General features: G+C 37.3%; 1 protein-coding gene across 1 annotated transcript; it reads right to left on the bottom strand.

Moving 5' to 3' along the window:
* Window positions 1–9,501: 9,501 nt before the first annotated feature.
* On the bottom strand, window positions 9,502–17,978 carry LOC139723404 (potassium channel, subfamily K, member 16-like). The gene is made up of 2 exons (XM_071634649.1): window positions 17,675–17,978; window positions 9,502–10,505 (listed from the first exon to the last, which is right to left on the bottom strand). The coding sequence occupies exons 1-2, from the start codon at window positions 17,976–17,978 to the stop codon at window positions 9,505–9,507; spliced, it is 1,305 nt and encodes a 434-aa protein (XP_071490750.1). The 3' UTR covers window positions 9,502–9,504.
* Window positions 17,979–23,474: the final 5,496 nt, after the last annotated feature.

Below are 23,474 nucleotides of genomic sequence, written 5' to 3' on the forward strand. Positions count from 1 at the left end.
TAATGCTGAAGATTTACAGAACTTTGGTTTTGTAGATGCAGTAGGCTTTTATTCCATGGGCACAAAATGTTGAGATTACTCCACTGCAAACACAAAATGTACAACCCTTTCCATCATATGAAGAGAGAAATATAGGCCTAATTACTATGACAATGATGTATTTGATGCACTGAAGATAATTATGATTAGCTCATTGCTTCTAAGTTGTGATACCTCATCACTGTACAACATTTTGAATTATGTTGAATGCTCTGCAAAGTTCTGTCACAGAAGTATAACTTTGTGTGAGGTAAAGTGATACGAAATGATCAAATGCCTTTTTGTAGCTACCATCACTGGGCAATGGGTATTTGATCACTATGCGGTCTAAATATTGTTTTACGCTCGCAAAGTTTTATTCCTGATGAACAGTCAGCAAATAATCCCTTTGCTAATTTTGGTACTTCAAACATGATAGGCAACAACCCGACAGGAAATGTGATCGGCAGTGTGGATTCACTCAGGGACAAAAACATAATTTTGACTTTGTCACAATTCCCTGTGAACTATCAATACCAGTATTAAGTGACTGCCCTGATGAAACCAACATTTTTATGAGGTAACATAGTACCAAATACAGGGAGACATTCATTCCATGCAACCATCTGCAGCGTGTTTAAAGTCAGCAATATTGTACAGACCTCACTGGCTTCTGGCTTGTACAGCTTTAATCAAATCTATTACTGCTGTCCAATTTGCTGAATTTTATGATCTGCACTTCATTTCCATGCCAGCAGATTAATGTCAATCCGATAATTGATAACAGACTTGACGTTAATAGAGTACGAAGCAACGCATCATATCAGGAACTATAGCTACTGCACGTTTACTTTTACAGTAGCATTATTCACAGGAAAGTCACATCTATTCTATTAATATTACTATGAAAAAAAAATGCATTGCAACTACAACTTTAGTAATCTATTCACATGTAGGTACTCCCATTTGAATGTTTCTGTCATCTGCCAAATAAGTCAATCAATAAATAGAGAATAGAGAACACAGAACACAGGAATTTATTTCTAGAATGCTGCTGGACAATGAAAAAAAAAGGCAACCCAAAACCTCTATAAATGCTACTACACATAAATATACCTTAGAAAGACTTAGTATACCTAAATATGATATTCCTGCATCCTATGGTTTAACTGAAGTGCACTTCTAACCATCTAGTACACCATTGTCAATACATCTACCTAAACTAAAGAAACAATTTTGACAATAAAGTAAAAATTATAACTTGAAGGAGAGTTAAAAAAAAAGCTCCCAAGTTCATTGACCCTACCTCCCGAAATATCAAAAATCCACCATAAAATCCATTTGAATCCCTGGATCACTACCAAAATTTAATCATCTGTTACTTGTGTCATTCTTAACCTTTCCGGTAAATTTCATCCAAATCTGTTCTCTACTTTATGAGTTATTTTGCACACAGACAAACAACTAACAAAGCAATGATGACGAAAACATAACCTTCTCCCTTGGCAGGGGTAAAAATCATCCACACTGACACAAGAAAGTACACATGTTTCTTGTGTAGAACTTTCCTTTCAGCATGGCACAAAAGTTTGTATTTTGTCATAAATCCAGCAGCTATCACACCGACTTCTCTGTGCATGTGGTAAATGTGGGTGGAATAATATTTGATTGCTTGTTAGTTGCTACTTTTACTACAATTGTACATAGATTTATACATTTGTGCAGTTCTTGTGCTCATATATTTGTTACCTGCAGTAAAATATAAAATATATCATGCTGCTTTGCACATATTGTGCCTTTCACACTGGTATGCTGGAAAAAAATATGTGAAAAAGTCCAGAATGTAGACTAGCCGTGCTCAAACAGTATGCCAACATAGTTCAGAGGCTAACACTGAAGGAGAGAGTGATCATGTGAGCGATTTGACTTTGAATTTATGCTTCTGACCATGAAGGCAACAATGGTGTCATCAAACAATGGCAGAAAAATCGTTGAGTGAAGGCATGCCAGTGCCTGGATAGCTTTAAAAAAGCAGGGAAGAGTGTGTTATCATATTTATCCTTCAGAAACTTCCCCTCTACAGGCATAAAATGCTCCCGGAGTACCATGCTAATTAATTCTCAATGTATTTTGGGGCATTTCCCCCTTTGAAAATACACATACAGATACATACTGACAAACTGCATGGTTCTACCTTCTTAATTAGAAAAAGCTATACTTTTTTTTTTTTGCAAAATAAAATGGAAACAGACAAAGGGTAATATTTCTTTGAAGAGAAAACTAGAAAAAAACAATAATAGAAATAAAAAGTTATTTGATAAATAAAGAATTTAGACTACTCCAAAGCTTTAACAAAATGGCAGAACTTTGCCTTCCCGTTGCAGCATACACAAGGAGTTCTGATACATTTTGTGAAAAATTACTACAGAAGAAAAGAAAAAAAATCAAAGGCCACTAATATAATACAATGTATGAAAACAAGAATTTACATGAAATTCAAATTGCAACAAACAGGGCTGAGCATGATAAAATTTACCCACACCTACCCACAATCACATTCGTAGATTCATGTTATCTTGCATTACATTTTTTTTTTTTGTATTTGTACATAATCCAACCACCCCCCCCCCCCCAAGAAAAAAATACATATATATATCGTCGCTGGGGCGACAAGACCTCGTATCTACAAAATGTCAAATGTGCAGGAGAGCCAAAAAACATGGCGGCCAAAGCACTATACCGAATGGGACCGCCGTTCCTTTGACGTGCCATGGTGGCTTTATTTTTGGGGTAAGACAACTAGGATTTGGACAGGACATCACTTAACCGATTATTCGACCATAAATGCAAGAAAGTCTTTTTCACCAAAATTGCAGATACAAGGTCTTGTCACCCCAGCGACAATATATATATTTGATATAAATCCTCCATGGCATCGATATCATGAAGACGGCTCAATTATTTCTGAAGCACAGAATTAAACTCTTGGATATATCTACAGATTATAAGTATGGAGAAACCCTTTTATAATACCTCAACACTGAAAAAAGTAACAACTAAAAATTACATTCAAAGCATGAAATGCAGTTGTAATTCGCATTATCACAAGCTCTTTAAAAGTGAACAAAAACAGAATATATGAAGTTAGTTCTCATTTGCATATCATCACCATAAAAACAAAATATCATCTAAAGATTAGAATTGACAGATAAGTATGCAGAACAACACTTCACCACAGATAATTCGCCTATTGAAGAAATGACAACTCCTTCAAATTTCTTAGCTTTTAAAGAAACATAATTGTATTAATATTACATTTACTTTGCCATGTTCTGTCAATTTGCCTCTTCTGGCACAAGTTTTGATACATAATGGGAAATCATTGTTTGTAATACTTGGATTATCTCTTATAGTTTCCACACAATACATGGGTCTTCTTTATTGTAAAGATGGGTATACTTTGTTTACTTGGGACATTATGATTGAAATGTAGTCTTATTTCTTCCACTTCATATCTCCTTTGAAGTTGTAAAATATTCAGTAGTCAATTTCAATTTTGACGTCTCTTCTTTTATTCCCTGGCAAATGAGGAAAGATAGCCTTTTCATTCAACACTGCACATGATGGGAATAAAACCCGAAGCAACGATGTCACGATTGTGAAACAGCAAGAAGAATAATGCCTAGCGGATGAATAAAACCAAATTGAAAGCATGGTGCTTCAGAGAATGCCTTGAATGAGAATTGCTTCTGGCCCATATAATAAGGATTAATGCACCCGAATCAGTCATGACCATGTAGTATACTGAAGAATCATGGATGGATAATCACATATAGCACTGGAGACAGGCAAAAAAAGAAAAAGAAAAAAAAGATAGATATATATATACACAAATATACATTTTGATGATATCACACAATCATATGAGATTCTCCCTTAAATTACCAATCCACTAACAATACACATCAACAATGAAAGACAATCGATTTGAAATTGCAACTGTCAGGACCAACTGAAGAGCAAATTTGACTCTGACCTTCACTGCCATTTTGATTGCATGCAACGCCACAGGCCTTCATGATACACCTTGGCGTATCTCTTCGCTATGTCGTTGATTCAGATAGTAAGAAAAATCTGTCATCTTGTGATCTGTTTATCCTTTATTTTGACACATGATCTAATACTGATACAATGCTTTATTTACACTAACAGCATATAGATGTATCTGACAATCAGATGTAATGTTGACATTCATTCTGACAGCAATCTTAGTCAATCTTTTCCCTACTTTTTTCCCCCCGTACGACCTTTATCAAGTGGAAAATCACCCAGAGATGTAGGGAGAAGACACTCGCCTGTATCCTAGCAACCAAGCAAGGATGCCTTGTGGTAACACAGCCGTGTGAAAAGACCAGCTGGGTGGAGGTAAGGTCGAATGTAGATCAATAAACAGTGTGGATATATATTTTTTTTTTTAGCAGTCTGAATTCATGATTGCTTTTTCTCAAGATTTCATTCAAAGTCTCATTTTACTTTGCATCCAGAGAGAATGTACTTAATCAGATGAAATAAAACTGCAGAGGTTTTATAATAAGGCCATGAAGCTAGCTACCCAGACATTGTATCATTTTTCTATTCAAGTGATCAAAAAAGCCATGAAAATGGCGCAATTCGACTCATTCACATCTGTCCTGCTATCGAATGCCTCTCTTCTTATTTGTAACTCATAGATAAATTTCTTTATTCTTTTTAATCTCCAAGCAATATTAGTAAGCACACATAAGAATGAACACAAGAACCAGCTACTGAATACTGAATGTATCAGGTATCAATAAATTAGATATTAATGTTGATAAATTGCTGGTGAGGTAGAAACTTCATCATTTGAGATAGATATGAAAGCTAGGGCCTACTACCCCCTGCAAAAGAAAGAATAATGCAAATTTGCAGACTAGTTTGTGGCAACCAAAATTGACATTTGGACAGGCAAAATGCTATTGCACTCACTGGGAAACATTCATTCCACATTAAGCATGAATTGATAATCAACAAAACCACATCAACTGTGCATGTATTATAGTTTTGAAGCAGCCTGAAAAGTGTGGAACAAAGAACAAAAGATGCGTATTTCAATCTTATTTTGAAAGGTAAATTTTCAGGGTGTTTTTCAAGAGCACTCTTAATTGTTACACATGATCTATGTTGTTAAAGAATACTTCCAAAAAGGCATGTTCAAAATCTTAATTATGTAAATATTGACTTAATGATAAGAGATTAAAATATGATTACAAATGCTCATTTTGTGAGAAAATATTATCACTGAGATACAAATTTGAAAATGATTAAACTCCTCTAAATTGACAAAGACAAGCACTTGCAACAATGTTGTTACCATATTGACAGCAATCTTGGAAAAAAAATTGCATCCAAGAAAAAAAAATTGTGTACAGTATCTCTGTTCATACTTCAAAGTGAAAAAAGGGCAAATTCAAGACATGAAAAGCTCCTCAAAGTTCCTATTCATATGACTACAGCAAGTCAATCTATACCATCATTCAACAATTAATTTAAGATGCTTTATTACATGATATAACATCTGCAGTGCACTCCTGTTATAATGATGTCATCCAAACTGGCACTTTTTGTTCATTATATCAAATTTTTTTTTAAGCCAGTGAGTAAAAGTATATGAAAATGTAGCTATGTTAATTTTGAGATCTGAATTAATTACTTCATTGTAACAAAAACTTTGTTATAACTGTGTTCATTATAGCGGGAGTGCACTGTATAAATATAATCAATAAATAGCTGGCTTATATCGGTCAGTGACAGAAAAGTGACCATACTGCCTAATCTGTCTGCACCTCCCCTCATTAAAGATTTCTCTTCATGAAATGACTTCATCTTCATGCACTGGCGACAGAGTCACTCCAGATCAATGATTTCCCAGCGATACATTCCCCGAGGTAATTAAGGAATCACTCTGTAACGAGAGAACTTTGAGACTAGCCACATCACAGATGACACAACCTCTTTTCCACAACACAACCCTATTCAACAAAAGACTGCAAAAACAAGAGTGGCATCGATGCCCTGCATGTGACATTTGAAAGGTAAATCTCTAAACACCAAATGTGGGCAAGTACCTGAAATTTACATAATTTATACATACACGTAATAATCAATCACCATAAGAATTCCCCTTCATTTAACATAAAAATGGAAAGTAATAACATAACAGGTGATCAGTGTGCATGTATGGTGTTAAACAACAATAAAAACCACTTTAAAACCATTACTTCAAGATACATAAAAGTGTATTATACAAACATTAATAGTGACTTCCCTCTCTCCCAAGTTAAACTTGTTACTATAAAAATCTCTAGCCATTTCACCTGGTGGAGGTTCATTTTGAAAGAGTAGCCTTCCACTCTAGACGTAATAAAAGGCAACTTGAACGATCAAGCATTATAAAATCACCTTCCAATTGTGGTAATCTGTTATAAAATACTAGTAGTGCTTTACTGTCTGAACTTTTTTGAACTTTAAATACTTATTTTGCTTGAGTCTCACTACTGTAAGCATGTATACATGGGCCCAAGTGCATCAAAGGGTCTTGGTTTCTGTACATTTACAATTACTGAAATGATTTGATAATTGAAAATAGTGAATCATGGACTTGTATAGACTACAAGAAATTATAATAACATGAAAATATGTACTGAAATGTTTCTGTGTTTGGTGCCTGGAACCGCTAGCTAGATATAACCTGTCCGTCATTTGAAATCAGTGGAATGCTACTGTATACCTTGAGAAGAAAAAACAGTCCATGTGTATGAACATTTTCAAATATTTTGTTTTATGAAGTAAACATGTCATATCATTTTCTGCAACATTCAGTTGAACTAGGACAACTTAATAGACAAGTTGAGAAGGCCTTCAGACCATGAATTCTATGCCCTGAGGGACAACACAACTACTCCACCTGTAGATCTGCCATCATTTCTTTGTGAATTTCTTTGTATAAATGTAGAAAAGTAAGATATTGCAGAATTGGGCAAAACTGAAATTACTGCTGCATGTACTATTTTGCTTACTCATCAGGATATCAAACTGCCCAATCTATTCTCATATTCAACATTTCCCGCACCACGAGAAATATGTTGCCGTTGAAATCGGAAAATGAAGCACACAAAGAGCCCTAGTTGATTAACACAAATTGGTCTCCAGTGTTCAACAGCACTTTTAACAACAATGAATCTACTGAAGATTGCACAAAAGGTCATGAGATATTGCCCACAGAAAGAGCTCTTGCACTCGCAGAACATGGACAGGTTTTTCTACCAGTTCCCCCAGCCTACAAATTGATCCATAGTTGTAGATTTTATCTTAGCTGGCAATTATTGCAAAAACAGAAATATTCGCAGCTGGAAATTTTTGTGAATTGGAGGTGACTGCCTTTTTTTGCGGCATGAACTTTTCACGAATTGCCACTGGCATTCACTCTATAGTGTAGACAAGAACTTTCACATGGATTTTAATTCTGTGAGTCTCGGCTCTTGCAAAATTCATGACATCAAAATGCATCCAAAAATCTATGGTTTTACAGTACCTCTTCTACAGCATGCAGTCTCATGGTAAAACCTATGCACAAGTAATTACTGTTACGTACAATCCACAAGAGGATCAACCTAATCATGAAAAATTGTAAATTGAGGAATGTTCCCATGCATTTTAATTTCATAAATTTCATGAGAGCCAACATTCATGAAATTGAAATACATCCAAAAATTCTTGGCTATACTTGTATATGCGTCAAACGACAGTGACAATATGCAAAAATTTTATACTGAAAAAAAGGCTGTAGGCTCCAATTTGCAAAAATTTCAAGCCATGAAAATATCTTGCTTTAAAGCACAGCATAAAAGTAATGTGAAAATGTATCTTATGAGCATGAGAGAGTACACCACATTGCCGTAACCCTGGGATGACAGAATGGTACAATGACCCACTGTCTACCAAATGGAAAAGAGCTTTTGATATGCAGCCTCACATACTCCTTGGGACCATAATAACTTTGACAAGCGCAAATGACATATCGATGTATCAGAATCGATGAAATTTTCCTTGGGTATGACACTATGATGAATAAATTAATTCAGCCCAAGTAAATGGCAAATTACTCTGCTTAATTGTCAGCCGTTCCATCCACGCACACTGGAATTCATTAACAGTTCTAAGTCAATAACCTCAGATATATTCTCCTTTCATAGGCCAATATATGCACTCGTCACTTTCAAAAATAAAGATTACAAGTGAATGACCTTGCTCATTTCATTAACCTTAATTCAAGCGACAATCAATGTAGCCAATAGTGGACCTCGTTGATATGCCATATAGTGAGGTGCGTTCTTCATACGCTAATGTGATTTACTGTACTAAATTGTTGGGATTAAGGTTGTTGATGTCATTAATCAAGGGCGTATCATTGGCTAAATTTGTCTACGGCCTCGCATATACTTCAACTTGTATCTAGCAGCTTTCAAACATTAAGAGCAAGCCAATTACTTGTAATGAACGTCATCAGCTAAAGTTTACCTCTCTCTCATACAATGTAACAATCATAATTGGAGTCTAGACTTCTCGAATGTGGTTGATTGGCTGCGCAGTGTTGGGAATCTTTCTGTCTTTATTCTAATCATCGGTATTGCGCATGCAAGACAAAATTAGTCAGGATTATCAGCACTCGATGCCATAAAGCCGTACCTTGCCCTGTCATTACCTAATTTGTAACTTTCTTCCTGCATTTGGAAGAGATTCTATCATGTGTTCTGGAGTTCACATACGTGTACTCTCGGTAAATGGTCAGAAAAACTTAAAACATTGACCTAACAAATCATAAAAAAAAACACACAGAAAAGGACCACATTCTATCTATTTTTACAGAAAAAAAAAACACAGCTGGAATTTTTGCTATGACTATGCATTTTCATTGTAGCTATCAAAGGAGCTAATCTATGATCTCTTGAAAACAAACTTTGTTGATTTTCTGTAAAGGAGTATATATTTCTTATATGAAATGCAGACATGCATAGAATTTTAAACATTTTTTTTTTTAGATATTGGAGAACTTTCCTGAAAGGGGGCTTTCTCCTACATTCCAAAATCGCCAAGATCAAAAGCACCAAGTTATCCCCTCACACGGCATCATGACCATGCTCGCATTACTACCAACCATGAGACTGATGGGTCTTGATAAACTGATAAGGTTTATTTACTGTATGAATCATTCAAAAGTGCCACTTAGCATCAGCCATTTAACATGGCATGTCACAAATCAACATGCGTGTAAACAATGTAACAGGTTCCAGCAGTTCACCAAATAGAAACATATGGGCTGATATGTTTACCAGTATAGGATAACCTGCAGTAAATCACACACTTAAAAAAAAAGAGAGTGGAATGAATTGTGCTCCCTATGTGGTTTTACGTTTGCGTGCCCTGTGAACTTGAACGCTTGTGCGGTGCCTCTCGATGGCTGAGCGAAAAGCCTCTGTGAGGAATACTGATGTCTGTCGTCACCCCCGTCTCCAAAATGGATCTTATGGCCCTCTCTGCTACATCTACATCTTCTCCACTCTCACATTCCAGCACAATACACAGCTTGTCTCCTTCTTCTACGATCTCCCCTTCGATGTCCACAACTTCCTTGATGAAGGTGTCACCCTCTGGAATGTCTTCAAAGTTGCAGTCGACGGAGGTTTCTATTGCTTCACTTCCCTCCAGACTTTGAACAACGGTTTTATCCCTTTTTTCTGGGTCTACGTAGCAGGGGACAAAAACATCGATATCCTCTGCAGAGCTACTCTTGGAGTACATTGCGTCGACTCTTATGTCTTCCTTTTCGTATTTACCATTATTTTTAGATTTCTTCTTTTTCCAATCATTTCTTGCAGCTTTTCTCAGATTCCTGCTCTTTTTGACCACGACTGCATGAAACTTGCGGAAGCTGCTGGCAGTCCTGGCCTCCCCCTTGCGCACAACAGTGATCAGAACGGCTAGATAAGACAGGCCAAAGATGTTCCAAATGGTGATAAGAATATCGTAGATCCAGTGCTCTGCACTTGAGCCATGCAATGTGGCGATGTAGTCACCGAATCCAATGGTTGTGAGGGTAATGAAACTGTAGTAATGAGCCACGTGGAAGGTCCAGCCTTCCAGGTAGACAAACACACCAGCGGGAAGAAACAGAAACATTGCATAGCTGACCGTCAACACTAGCAACCAGAGCAGAGTTCGCCGCACTCTCAGCCGACACACCGCTCGCTTGAGCAGCTCATCGGTTTTCGCCATGTATCGCTCAAAACCTTCCTGGTAGAAGCCGCCCAGACTTGCAAGAAGCCAGGCGGTGAGCGGTATTCCAAGGGCAGCGTACCCTATGCACATGAGCTGACCGCCGAATGTCTTTGGAGCAATACCGCCATAACCTGCAAGGATGCCCAAGGACAAGGCAAAGGAAGGATATGAGGTGATTAAATTCCAAGTAGCGTGAAATGACAGCAATTGATGTCAATCCTATCTTATGAATGAGCATACTATTTCAAAATTTACTGCATCATTTTTATCTATTTTTTGTTACTTTCAAAACAGCTGAGCTTTGGACCTGTTGACAACTTTACACTCCAGTGTCAGTAGTATATCAAATCTACCATTCTCAGCAATGAAACCAATGTGAGCAATCCCAAATGGAAGGTAAAAGAAAAGTCTGCATACTACTGTATACACCAGATATCTATCAATATACAACTGCTAATTTTGCAAGTTGGATTTGCCAATTTCAAAACATGCAAAAGTATCAACTCTGATCCCAACATTAATGTGACTGCAGACATTTCTCTATTCATTGCTGTAATCCATAACAGCAAACTCAATCACTAAAGTTGTTGGATAGCCCCGATTCGCAAAGAAAATTACTGTATACGCTGAATATTTCGCGAGGTTTTTATTTTTTGCAAATTTCACGAGTCAGGTGCTTTTTGCGAAATTAAAGACATGCGAATTACCATAATTGACTCTGATCCTGATGTGAATGTAACGTACGTGTGTACACTTCTCCGTTCAATACAGGCCTCCACGATCGCGAATTTAACCACTCGCAAAATTATCAGGAAGTCCCGATTCGCGAAAATTTAGACTCGCGAAATATATGGCATACACAGTAGACTTGCTATTAATACACAGCAGACGGTACTTAGTCTATTTTTTCACAATTTGGGACTTCTCAAAAATTCTGCAAGTGGATAAGTTCATGATCGTCGATATTACAGTAATGAATAGAGAAATGCAAGAGGGCATGTCACATTTTAAGTGGGGTTTTAAGTTGGTGAATTCTCAAAAATCCTCTAACTTGTGAAATTCGTGAAAATAAAAGCCACACAAAATGTCCTGTGTATGGTAAGTGTGTCACTAATTTTGGGTGATATATTATAATATTGGTGAGATTTAATGTAGCACTAGTTCTAATCATCTAAACTCAAAGGTGTATGTAAATTTGTATTTTCCTTATTCTAAAGATATTCATGTGGCATTTAATGGCAAGCAACATGAGCCATCCAAACGCTTACAAAGTAGATCTGTTTTGCGTAAGTGAGATACAGTAAACCCAACTCCAGAAGTATGGAACATAGAACATTTGGCTGAAGATATTAGTATGAGAATCTGAATTCTGTGCCACAAAGGAAGTTAATCATATTCTTCAGCTTATTCAGTACTGTATGTATCTATGGTGAGTAAAGTGTGCATTGTTATTATTACAGCATCCCCATGGGGACAAGGCGACAACAAAAATGTCAAATATTAAAAAGTGATAAAAGAAAACCAGAACTGGTGTGACAAAGATAAAAACTTGTTAAGGAAATACAAGCATAGGGATTCTGAGAAGGTTATAGAATACTCAGGCATGATAGATACTCTGTCCAACAACCACCAAGTACATTCACCATGTCATGCAAGTAAATAAAAGCAGAAAGTAATGAATCATCCACCACAGTTATCTAGCCAAACCATTGAAAAATAAACTTTGAGAGGTACAGGACAACAAGGACGAAAGCACAAAGGTTGACCACATTTAGAGTTCATTCAAGCAGGATACATGTATCAAGTCAATGAAACCACAAAGAAGTAGGGTTTTGAGGCAATCATAACATATTATGAATGGCTACATTTTTCAAGTCTGCATATTTATCGCTATTACTACAAAAGAATCTACTGTACAGCTCAGAGGCACTTACTCAAATGTTTCGCCGAAATTGGCAGCAAGTTTTTTCTAGTCTGTGTCGACTTCGATGCAAACCATGGTGCAAAAGGCAGAAACTGGCGGTTCTCCAGGACAGGGCGGAAAGCAGGGTTCATGCAAGCCAAGGCCAACGAGTGTCACGCGATGACAATGTCGCTTGCAGCATGCATTTTCCATGATACAAGCTAATAGTGATTCCATGGGGGGTACAGTAGATACCCTTCATTTGTCTAACATGCTAGCATGCATATTCCTCCCAAGATGTCCTCAGATTTAAAGGGGAGTATATCATTCTTTCCACATTTTCTTTTTTTTTGTGGGAGGTTCATTTCAATGGTGCAGGCATCTGACATTTGCTGTATGAACATGTGGTATATAATAATTAACAAATCATTTTTATTATCTGAAATGGATGGCATACCACTTAGATAGGGAAAGGAAATGGTTCCATGCTATCGATACAAGTAATTTTAAAACCCCATGTTTCACATGAAAGTGATTCACCCGTTGAAGACGAGTCCTGAGAATACTCAGGAAAGTGTCTTAAGATGGGAAATGTGCGTTTAAAAATAAGTCCGTCCTCAATGGGCTAAGTGCAATAATGAATTGTGCTTTAAGATGAAGACCTCTACATGTAATAGGTTAGAATAACCAAACCAGATCATCATTGTTTTTCTCATTTGATGCAACAGCAAGAGGAGGGGAGGGGGCTCTCAAGGCCATAGCTACATTGTACTCACTGTACTCACTGTAGCTTTATGAGGCATATGGGAAGTACATCACATCATGAATGATGTCTAGACTGGTGGTATAACCTTTACCTCATTAAAGTTCATACCTCGAAGATGCCTGATATTTCTTGTGAAATACAAGCGAATTCAAGGCATTTGTTTTTCTTTGCACTGATAATCCTGTAGACTGAGAAGTTTGAGCTCAATCTTCATACAACCCTTTTAATTTGAATTTGATAAGATGTAATTTGGTAGAAACTATACCCATACACAACTTAGGGATGTTCCTACAATGACAGGAAAATCTACAGTAGTTGTGTGTGATGAGGATATATTTATGCATGTTTTGTTTGCTTTGAAGTACATGTATGTAAATGGAGTATATCTTCTGTGATGAGGAGCATTCTGGACGACAATCTTTTATTCTTCCATTTCTTCACCCCTCAGAATAACTAACAGCTGGGAAACTGTTGTTTTACTTCAAACTATATCATATTTCATATCTGTTCCCTATGGACAGCACAGTCTCTGGGGAGGAATATATTACAACTACGATCTGTGACGACGCTGACACAGATGCAATTAATTCACACTGCACTGCCACGTGACTTGCTAGACAACGATAGCACTATCACTACTTCTGGAGAAAGCATGTTGGTTGGCAGAAGGCATGACTCACATTAAAGCTGTGATGGGATGATTATAAGTAATAGCCATGTCATGTAACTCATGTTCCCCTCTCCTGACAGATTTATGAATTCATCTCACCCTATTGTAAACCACTATAGCAAGCTGAAAGATCAGCAATATTGTTCGCAAAATATTGCCTACAATAGGCAGGTACACGTATCGGGTTTTGAGAGCATCAAGACATTCTCGGTGTCTGATCAAAAACAGAAGACAGCTGAAGAACACTGTGCATATAACATGTACATATGATGAAAAGCATTACTATCTTGGACATACACTGTACACAGCACACAACACACTAAACACGTACAGACACTCCTAGATACATATGTCCCGTCTGTCAAATTTTCTGAGAAACCATGCCTAAAGCATATGATTCACCTACATTGTAATATGCAAGTTATCAATCCATCTGTCATATTCTCTATCCAGTTACTCCATACTGTTTAGCAGCTGAGTGCTACAACTGTGACCTCACACATTCTCAGATTCTCACGCGAATGCTGCATGTTAATTCACTTCTTCATTAGCTACAAGTAGGGGTACTGCATTATCAAGAAGCTTGATCTAATCTCAAACTGTGCTAAAATAATTGTATTCTAACCTATTCCTGCAAACTGAATTTCATAATGCAACACTGTCAGAGGTTGAAAACATACTTCTGTACCTCAATTGCACATATCCTGTTACCATACTTGCCATGAAGTTTTTGCAAATACACTGTACATGTAATATCTAGTTACAGTGCACTTTATCAAGATCACATTTAATTTCTTGAATTAGCAAGCAGTTCTTCCGGACAGCTTTTGTGCCCAGCCTTTCCATCAACCCTAAATGACATTTCCACATAAAAGTGGAAGTTTTTTTTTTTCCAGGATCCAATTCATTACTTTTTTTTTCCCACTGTCATTGACACGAGGAGCATCAAAGCTGCTACTTAAGAGCTTTCCACCCTGAGCTCCACAGGCTTGACATGTCATCAATCTCATCCATTAAGACAGCCCTCGTTTACAGAGCACTAGCAATGTGTTTAATTGAGCCCCTGAATGTTAACCCTTTGCGCCCAGTTTGCCGCTGAGAAAATCTGGTGATGCACTTTCTTTGCTGATCAGCAACAATCAACAAATGGACATTACCTAATTTTATCAATACCTTACCATGCCTACACTGTATGCTGGTGTTTGTCAAGGACCTTTGCATTGTTGATTTGTCTACGGTACTAACATTCTTCTGACAGAGAAATGGGCAGGGGGGGGGGGGGGGGGTATCTGATGGAGGAATAGCCACGATCTAATGAAGATGAGAAAACACCCAAACAACAACAAAAACATGGTACATTTAAACAGGTAAATGGGTAAGCCAAGGTTAGATGTAAAGTGGTGGTATGGATTAAAGGGTGCTTCAAATAAAATGATACAGGTGTACGTGCTTCATCAAAATAAATGTGAAATAAATGGAAGACATTCCAAATTGTCCTTAAAATAAGGAATAATATGCATAAAAGTAAAAATAAAAATGGGCGAAACATGCAGGCATGTAAATTATTGTTGCACTTTGTTCATATCATGACCTCTTTACATTAAATGTTCTTGGATTTATTTTTTAAAAAGCTGAAAGCATCATGCACTTGTATAGTCAATCAGAAACATACAGCTATTAAAATTGTGTCAGGCCCATATTAAAAAGATGATGCACTTTTGGTTTACATGCAGCTTCAAGTTTCAAATTTATGTGAAATTAATTAGAAATTACCTATGAAATATGAAAAGCAGACAATTCTAAAAGAAATTCTATTTGATAAAATTGGTTTTGAAATGGTCATTTCAAAGATGATTTTCATCAGATAAATTTTGAATTCTTCCTAGAATTGTATGCACTCTTCAATATTTTATAAAGTGGTTTCTTATTATTTTAGATGTGAGTCCCTCACCTCAATCAAAATTACATCATCCCTTTAAAGTGCAGTCTGAATGAATACATTGTAGATTCAACTCAAGAAACTGCTCAAGCTCTGTGATATCGTTTACTCCAGCATTTTGACAGTCAAAGAAATTTGATCCGACTGATATCATGGATACAACTTCAAGAGGAAATTTGAAAGTCGTAAATCTTCTTTGTTGTCTAATGTTTGTAAAGATGCTCAGCACCATACACTCAGGAAATGTGGGAGTGGCAGGGTTACATTCAAGTTTCAAACTCTGTCCTTGTCACTCTGTAGCAATGTGTCTTTTAAATTTATGGTAGCAGCACTGCATTTCACTCAAGTCCTCTACAAGGTTTTTATTTGTTGTATAATACATTGTAAATGTCATAGTCTGTGTTGAAATATATTCCAATTCAGCCCTGAGGGGAAAAAAAAAAGTCTTTAGATATTATTGTTAGCTAGACAAAAAAATTACCAAAGATGCAGAATATGCATTATCTTCTGATTGCCATGCAAATTTCTCAAAGTGTATGGGATTAAAACTTGGTCACATACTGTAAAAGTGGATATTTTCGCGTGACTAATATTTCGCACTCGGCCGGGTAAGAAGAGTTTCGTGTGTTTTTAATTCCGCGGGATCAAGACATCAACTACAAGAACATAGAAAGCAAAAATATTGGCATGCTTTTATTTTCGCGCTTGTTTCTGGTTGCGCGAAATGCGCGAAAATTTCAACACCGCTAATTCATGTTATCAAAAATTAAGCTCAATATTTTATGTATTACACTGAAACATGGCTGCATGACAGAATACGAGATAATCTAAATCAAATCAGATTATCTTGTAATCTAAAAAAATCTCCCCCAATTTTGATGGGGGAGATGCCATGTTGAAGTAGAGAACAAATCTGAAGATATGAATGTTATTCTGTGGACAATTAATTATTTATCTGATTTGCTATTTTCATTACTGCAGCTGATTTGGATTTTTAACTGATGACAATTCTTTGTAATGACTTAATTTTTGTCTGTATTCTTATGTTCTATCTCAGGACCTTGATGAAAAACAGCTCATGCTGATCAAGCAATCCTGAAAAAAATTTGTTTTATAAGTTTAAAGTAAATAAATTAAAACAAAAATTTCAAGATTTGTTTCCCACTACATTGTAATTTATGTCAGTGTGGATCCACCTGAGTGTTCACCAGAGACGTGGGAAGGAGTTCTCCCATCGTTCTGGTCTAACTGCAGTCAACGCTCTTGCAAAGGGCACAGTCAAAAAATGGAAAGAAGAGAGTAGACCTATACTTTTGTTGGGAATCTACACTCTCCAAATGCAAAACTTATTCTCTGATCATCAAAAGAGGACACAAATAATAGGTATTCATCTTCAATAGGGAAAATCTTAAAACTACAATATATTCACATAATGTAAATTTCTATATGATTGATGGCATATAAATCAAAGAATCACACAAAAGAAAAGACACGTGAGCAACAAAATGATCAAATATTTGTTTCATTAATGGACAGGGCACATTCTGATGACAGTAGCATTGTTGCAAAACCCTTCGACAACCGTACATAGCTCACTAATGGAAGGGAGAACCACAACACAATGCATCTATGACTCAACACCATCACTATATTACTGCTCAAGGGAACCCACTGAAATATTCAGTTCAATATACATTATGTACTATGTATTCTCACGATGAGGGTTGTATCATTAATCAAAAACACTAATGACATTGACAACAAGGTTGCACAGGCACAAAGGGACTGACGTGATACAAAACCAGGTAAAAGCAAGTAGGGGGGGGGGAAGTAAAGTTAGCATGCTATAGTACTATGCAAAGAAACAGAATTAAAATATTTACCGATATGAAGAAAAATGAGATGCAGAACCGACATAAGAATGACCTCGTGAAAAAGAATGTGTTTCCTATCGTGAGCACGCATCCGTGTGTGAAGTACACGATCAGAAAGCAAGAAGTTAGAACGGATATGAGAACTTACCAATAGTGGTGACCACAGTCCCTGAGAAAAAGAAGGCACTACTGAAATCCCAGTTGGAGGAAAGAGATGTGGCATTGGTGACGAGCGAGGCGATGTCCCCCGACTCGCTCAGGGCCCGCACAAAGTCGGAGATGGCCTCCTCGGTCAGGCAAGTGAAGTTGGCGAGAAGCTGATCTCGCAGGAGGCGGAGACCGCTCCGGTTGACAGTCTCGTTGTCATACTCAAGGTAGTGAAAGATGACAGCACCCAAGAGGAGGTACAGAAACAGGACCACAGTCAAGATGAAAAGCTTGAGCCCGTTCATTGTGACAGGTCTTACTTCTTGATCTACCCTTAGCAAATCCGAGTACCAGTGTTCATTGGGAGTTACGATGAGCGGAAGGTTGTGTTCTGCACCTAGTTGTTCATTGCAGTGGCACAATTAGTTTCTGACACTCTGTGGGCTGTGATATTGTCCTTTTCTCACATGTTCATACTCCTTGTGCTTTATGAAATGACACCATCTGCTACATTCACACAGGCAGCACTTCAGGGTCATAAAACAGAGAAGTTCTCCTGGCTATTAACACGTTTGTACCATCCACTACAACAGGGTATAAAATTGTTTCAGCCTCAAGTTCTGCTCTTTATCACACACTGTTCTCATAGTGGTTTCACTTGTGCTATCTGAACTTCACTGCTGCTATATCCTCCAGACACGGATGATTCATCTGCAAAGGTAAAATAAAGAGAGTTAAAAGCTTGACATTGTATTTATATACATGTATGAAAACAGGCACCAATATTGACACCAAGAAGGACTAACTGACAAATGTAGATTGAAGACAGATGAAAGTTTAGATACAGAAAATGATAGGCAGATTGTATGTACAAATGTATGTCAAGATAATTATAGCACGCAAGAAGAAAAGAAATCTTCATAAGTTGTCTGTTGAACCAGGGATGTGGAAGAAGCCACTTCCCTGGTCGAACATAGATTTTCAAGAAATTTATCACCAAAACAAACAAGCTTAGCTGACGTCAAAACATGATTTATATAACATGATTGCAGTATGGTGTAGGCCTAAATGTCTACATCATCACACTTGAGTCAATTAGCACAACCTTGGAAAGTATATTGCCATAAGCTCATATAATTAATGTATTTTCACTGTAGATATGACAATTCTTTTATTCTATAGATTCTTCTTTTTTTTTCAACTCTGGAACCATGGTCGTGTTTGTGTGCAACTTTGGCAGGACATGAATGTAGAGCGTGCAGTCATTAATTATGGCACAAATCAGCCGGCCCAACTCCCATTTCATTTCTCTGCGATCAGCGTGTTTCCCCGCGATCAGGTATACGAGTGATATTACTTTGCCAGGATAACAGCAGACAGGGCATAATTTATTGCAATCAATATCACACACCTAGCTACTTACTCGCCGAGCATCTGACTACCGGGCACTAGCAGTGACAGCAGCCAGGGAGAGATAAGAGTGCATTTACTGCAGCTCATAGTGCATCCATTAAAAGCACAGTTTCGATTTTCTGTCCACCAGCAGGAAGGCACTTCCTTGTTTTTCTCTCAAGTTGACGGTCAGAGTAGAAGAAACACTGACGTACGAATGTGCACCGTGCTTCTTACCTATAATGGACGATCAAATTCTTCATTCATCGATAACACATCTACTGTATTTTTCAAAAGGAATCCCACAATGGAGTACTGCAAGTTTATGGCAAGTTGATGTGCAACCTACAATGTACATTTGCTGATAACTATTTCACACAATTTTCTGAGTCATCTGACATTGATGAGTAAAGTACATGCTAGTATGAACATTAAAGGGATCGTACAGTTCTGGTTGAGACCTTATTTCAGGTTTCTAACATTTTTAGATGAGATAATGAAAAATCTCATGAAATATGAAAGAGCATGTAATTCTATGAGGAATTCAACGTTGAAAAAAAAAAATCGGTTTTGAAATGGCTGAGATATCCAAAAAAGAGCGATTCTAATAAAGTGTGGGACCCACACTTTGTAACGATCGCTTTGTTTTACTTTGTTTTTGGATGTTTCAGTTATTCCAAACCCGATTTTCATCAAATAAACTTTGAATTCCTTTTAAAATGGTATGCTCTGTGCTATATCATAAGTGTTTTCTTGGTATCTCGCAAAAATTTAAAAGCCTAATTCTCATCTCCACCAATACTGTACTATCCCTTTAAATCAGAAAATTAGTGCAAGTTATTACATACAGCCTCTTCTCCTTCTTGCTCAATCCTTTAAGGCCAGAGTTCTCTAAATGCTGTTCTGTTTGTGTATTTATATGATAGGCCTTTGGCAGCATAGGGATTAAAGAATAACATCAATGGGAGAGCTAAACAGAAATGGTTACTGCAAGCAAAGCTGAGCACAGTCACTTTAAGATGCTCAGATGAGTGAATATCTACAACAATAAAACTAGTCAACCAGTAAGCTGATCTGCTGAACTACGCTGGATTTTGAAAATCAAGTCCCTAAATCCTCCACGACAAAATGAAGAGAAATTTTAACAACAAAGGCAATGTATATATATGCTGCACTGCCTTTTCTTTTGTTCAGGTCTGTTCTCAAGTAGGTCCCCATGGGTGTGCTAAGATGCTAAGGAGACAGCTGAGTGATTTTTTTTTTTAAGTGAGATTCAGAGTGAGAAGAAGTTTCTGCTTCACTGACGCCTGCAAAGGGATGGGGTCAGATGACTGCAAGTTTTGTCTGTACACATTCCTACCTCTTTGTCCTCAGTATTACAGCTTTTCAGGGGGTTTAACAGCTACGTACAGAATTGGTGGTTAAAAGATGAAATCCCAGTAAGCAGAATATTTTGGCATTCAATGGGGCAAGGAACCGGAGGGAGAGGGGTAAGAGGAAGAAGAAGAGAAGGAGGAAGAAAAGTAGGATGACGAGAAATAGGGAAAGGTTTGAGACTTTGACTGGGAGGAGCAAAGAGCACAGACTGTTGTGGAAAAAGAGAAGGTATTGAAAGGTGTTGACGATGATGAGGAGAACAGGAAATGAAACAAGAGCTGGTGGGGGGTGGGATTGGGGGCGCCTGACAATCATCTCAGCTCCAAGACAAAGTCAAGTTGGAAGCATCTTCCCCGCGGTGACCCTTGATGATAGGTCATTAACTGCATTGTGTGCCTCTTCAGGGGCGAGCAGCTAAAAAATTTTACCCCTGAGACTATCTTTATACCCCATTTACACATGACATTTAGAGCCCCCGAGGAGCACTCCTGAAGCACTCTTAGCTCTGTATGAACAGACAGAGTGGTTTTGGAGTGGTCTGAAAATATGTCCCTCTTGAATATGGGCTCAGGAGCGCTCCTGTAAAAATAGTCATAAATGTTCAGAGCACTCCTGGAGGTGGTATGCTGTTGTTGACAAACATATTTACGCTCTGTGCATATGTTCACGGTTAGCATAACAGTTAGGGCTCTTTCAGCCACTTCACAGCGTGATCTTGGTGGGTTGTAACTCTCTGTATAAAGAAAATCACAAGGATATAAGTTCAAGCACTCTGTCCTACTTTGTGGATAAACAGGATATTAATGTAGGACGATTTGGTTGTACTATTTCTGGATACTGTAAAACATGATGTATATATTCGCGGCATGAATTTTTCGCGAAATGGAACCGACAGCCTTTTTCGTGGCATGAAATTTTCGCGAAGTGCCACTGGTGTTCAATGCATATAGTGTAAACAAGGACTTTCGCGTGCATTTTAATTATGCAAATTTTGGCGCTCGCGAAATTTGTGAAATTAAAGTGCACACAAAAATTCCTTGTTTTACAGTAAATTCAGAGAAGATCTACTAGTATCTGATAGTTATGCATAATAAAGATTTCAGTGTCAATTTCATCTTTTGGGCCTCTGCCCTACCTCCCCTCCCCCCCCCCCCCCAAAAAAAAAAAAGACAATGGGCATTTCCACAGTAAAAGAATATATTTCAGGAATGTCACTTCACTTTCTGTTTCCAATGTGCATTTACCCCCCAATACAATACAATCTTTTAGAACATTTTATGGATTTTTAATGAGAGATAACTTTGCCCAAAAATTGCTTTGAAGAAGCAGTGTATTAGAATTTTTGCAATAATGACAAATTTGGGGCGAACATCATGTGATGCTGGACAGAAAGCTATGCACTAGTATAGTGCATAGCTAGGTCAAATGATTAATGCTCATTGAAAATTTGTTGTTTTTTCAACCATTTTTATACCCTTTTGAGACTTTAAACTAAATAGTAGTGAACATATTCAACATGGATAGACAAAATTGTCGCATCTTTGTCTGTCCATGTTACACTATGCATAATGTTACTAAGCTATTGCCCCTTGCAGAGCTTACAAAGTGTAGCCTTGAATTTAAGGATCATTGTCTGAAAGTACCTATTATTTATTACTCAATGAGACTGACTTAATGCTACCTTCTGCCACACAGTATAACAATTCCACGAATTTATTGCTTATTTATGGTCGCATGCTTTAGGGATGAATGATTTACAACTGCCTTTAATAATGTCATGCAGTGTACTTTAAACAAACAGGGTTTGATCTTGAAGGCAGCATGGTATGGAGCTACAACACAAGAATGCAGATGTTGACATACTCGAACTGAGCTTGTGCTTTCAAGAAGAGAGCAGAAATTAGTTCCTCACCATTGGTTTAAAAAAAAAAAATGTACACGTATTTAGCTTTACCAGGTATGCACTAAATGTATCACAGCAGCTCAACTTCTGGCATTATATCAAAACTGTATTTTCACTACAACACAGAATTTCCAATGACAGAGTGGGGCATGAATCTGTCTTGCACGACTCTAATGGCAAATACAATCATTTCCAAGAGTCAATACCATTACAGTATGTAAATATGATCCATAATCACTTTAATATTAAACTGACCTGTTCAATCCCAGCTCTTGGGATATCTGGCAATGCTTTCTATCCAGTACGAAGGCCAGTCATATTCACTAAATCACTAGATTTTGTATCACAATTTCTGGTAGCTTCTTTGCAGAATACCAAGAAGTACAATGTATTGGACACCTATTCACTCTGCCGCCCAGGCCTTGGGGGACAGGCCAGATTCTGTCTAGACTTCAACGATGAAATATTCATATATTTGGGGCATGAAGGCACAAACGGGTTCGGTTGCGGTGCCAGGAAACACAAGCTCTGTTGCCTCGTGTTCTATCATTACTGATGACAGAGCTGCTATCTAGAAATAATGCTATGGCAACTGGTATGCCTCCGCTACACGTATCCAATCATTCTCCCAGGTCTGCAGTACATCTTCACAATTTCAGATGATAGTTTCTCATGATTGGAAGAAAATGAAAGGAAATGTTTGAATAAAGCCACAACCCAAAATGCACTGAATTGTATTCCTTGAACCAAGTTTTATTTGACCCTGGACTATTGACCCCAAGGCCTACAACTTTCTATAAATAATCACTATCTGTTTGAATATGCTAAATTTCATGACAATACTTTGATATTATGCAGGTTATTTGAACAAGAAGAGATGGGATGCTGTAAATATGGAATAATGGTAACTTGGATTTTGTTTTTGTTATTTCGCACAATGTATTTAAATATCAGCATGAAAATAAAGCATGCAAAGATTCAGTTTCCATATTTTGTCCAAATTACTTTTTACTAACATAGGAGACATGTAAACAGTTAAAAAAAAAAACTGCAAAGGGGTGTGCAAAATTTTCATCTTACTGGTACTTTGATCATGAAAAAAAAATGTGATCCAATATTTCCACTTTAA

The sequence above is a fragment of the Diadema antillarum genome, unplaced genomic scaffold (genome assembly GCF_040938485.1).
Source record: "Diadema antillarum isolate AM-2024a unplaced genomic scaffold, OU_Dant_1.0 scf00000188, whole genome shotgun sequence".
Classification (NCBI taxonomy): Eukaryota; Metazoa; Echinodermata; class Echinoidea; order Diadematoida; family Diadematidae; genus Diadema; species Diadema antillarum.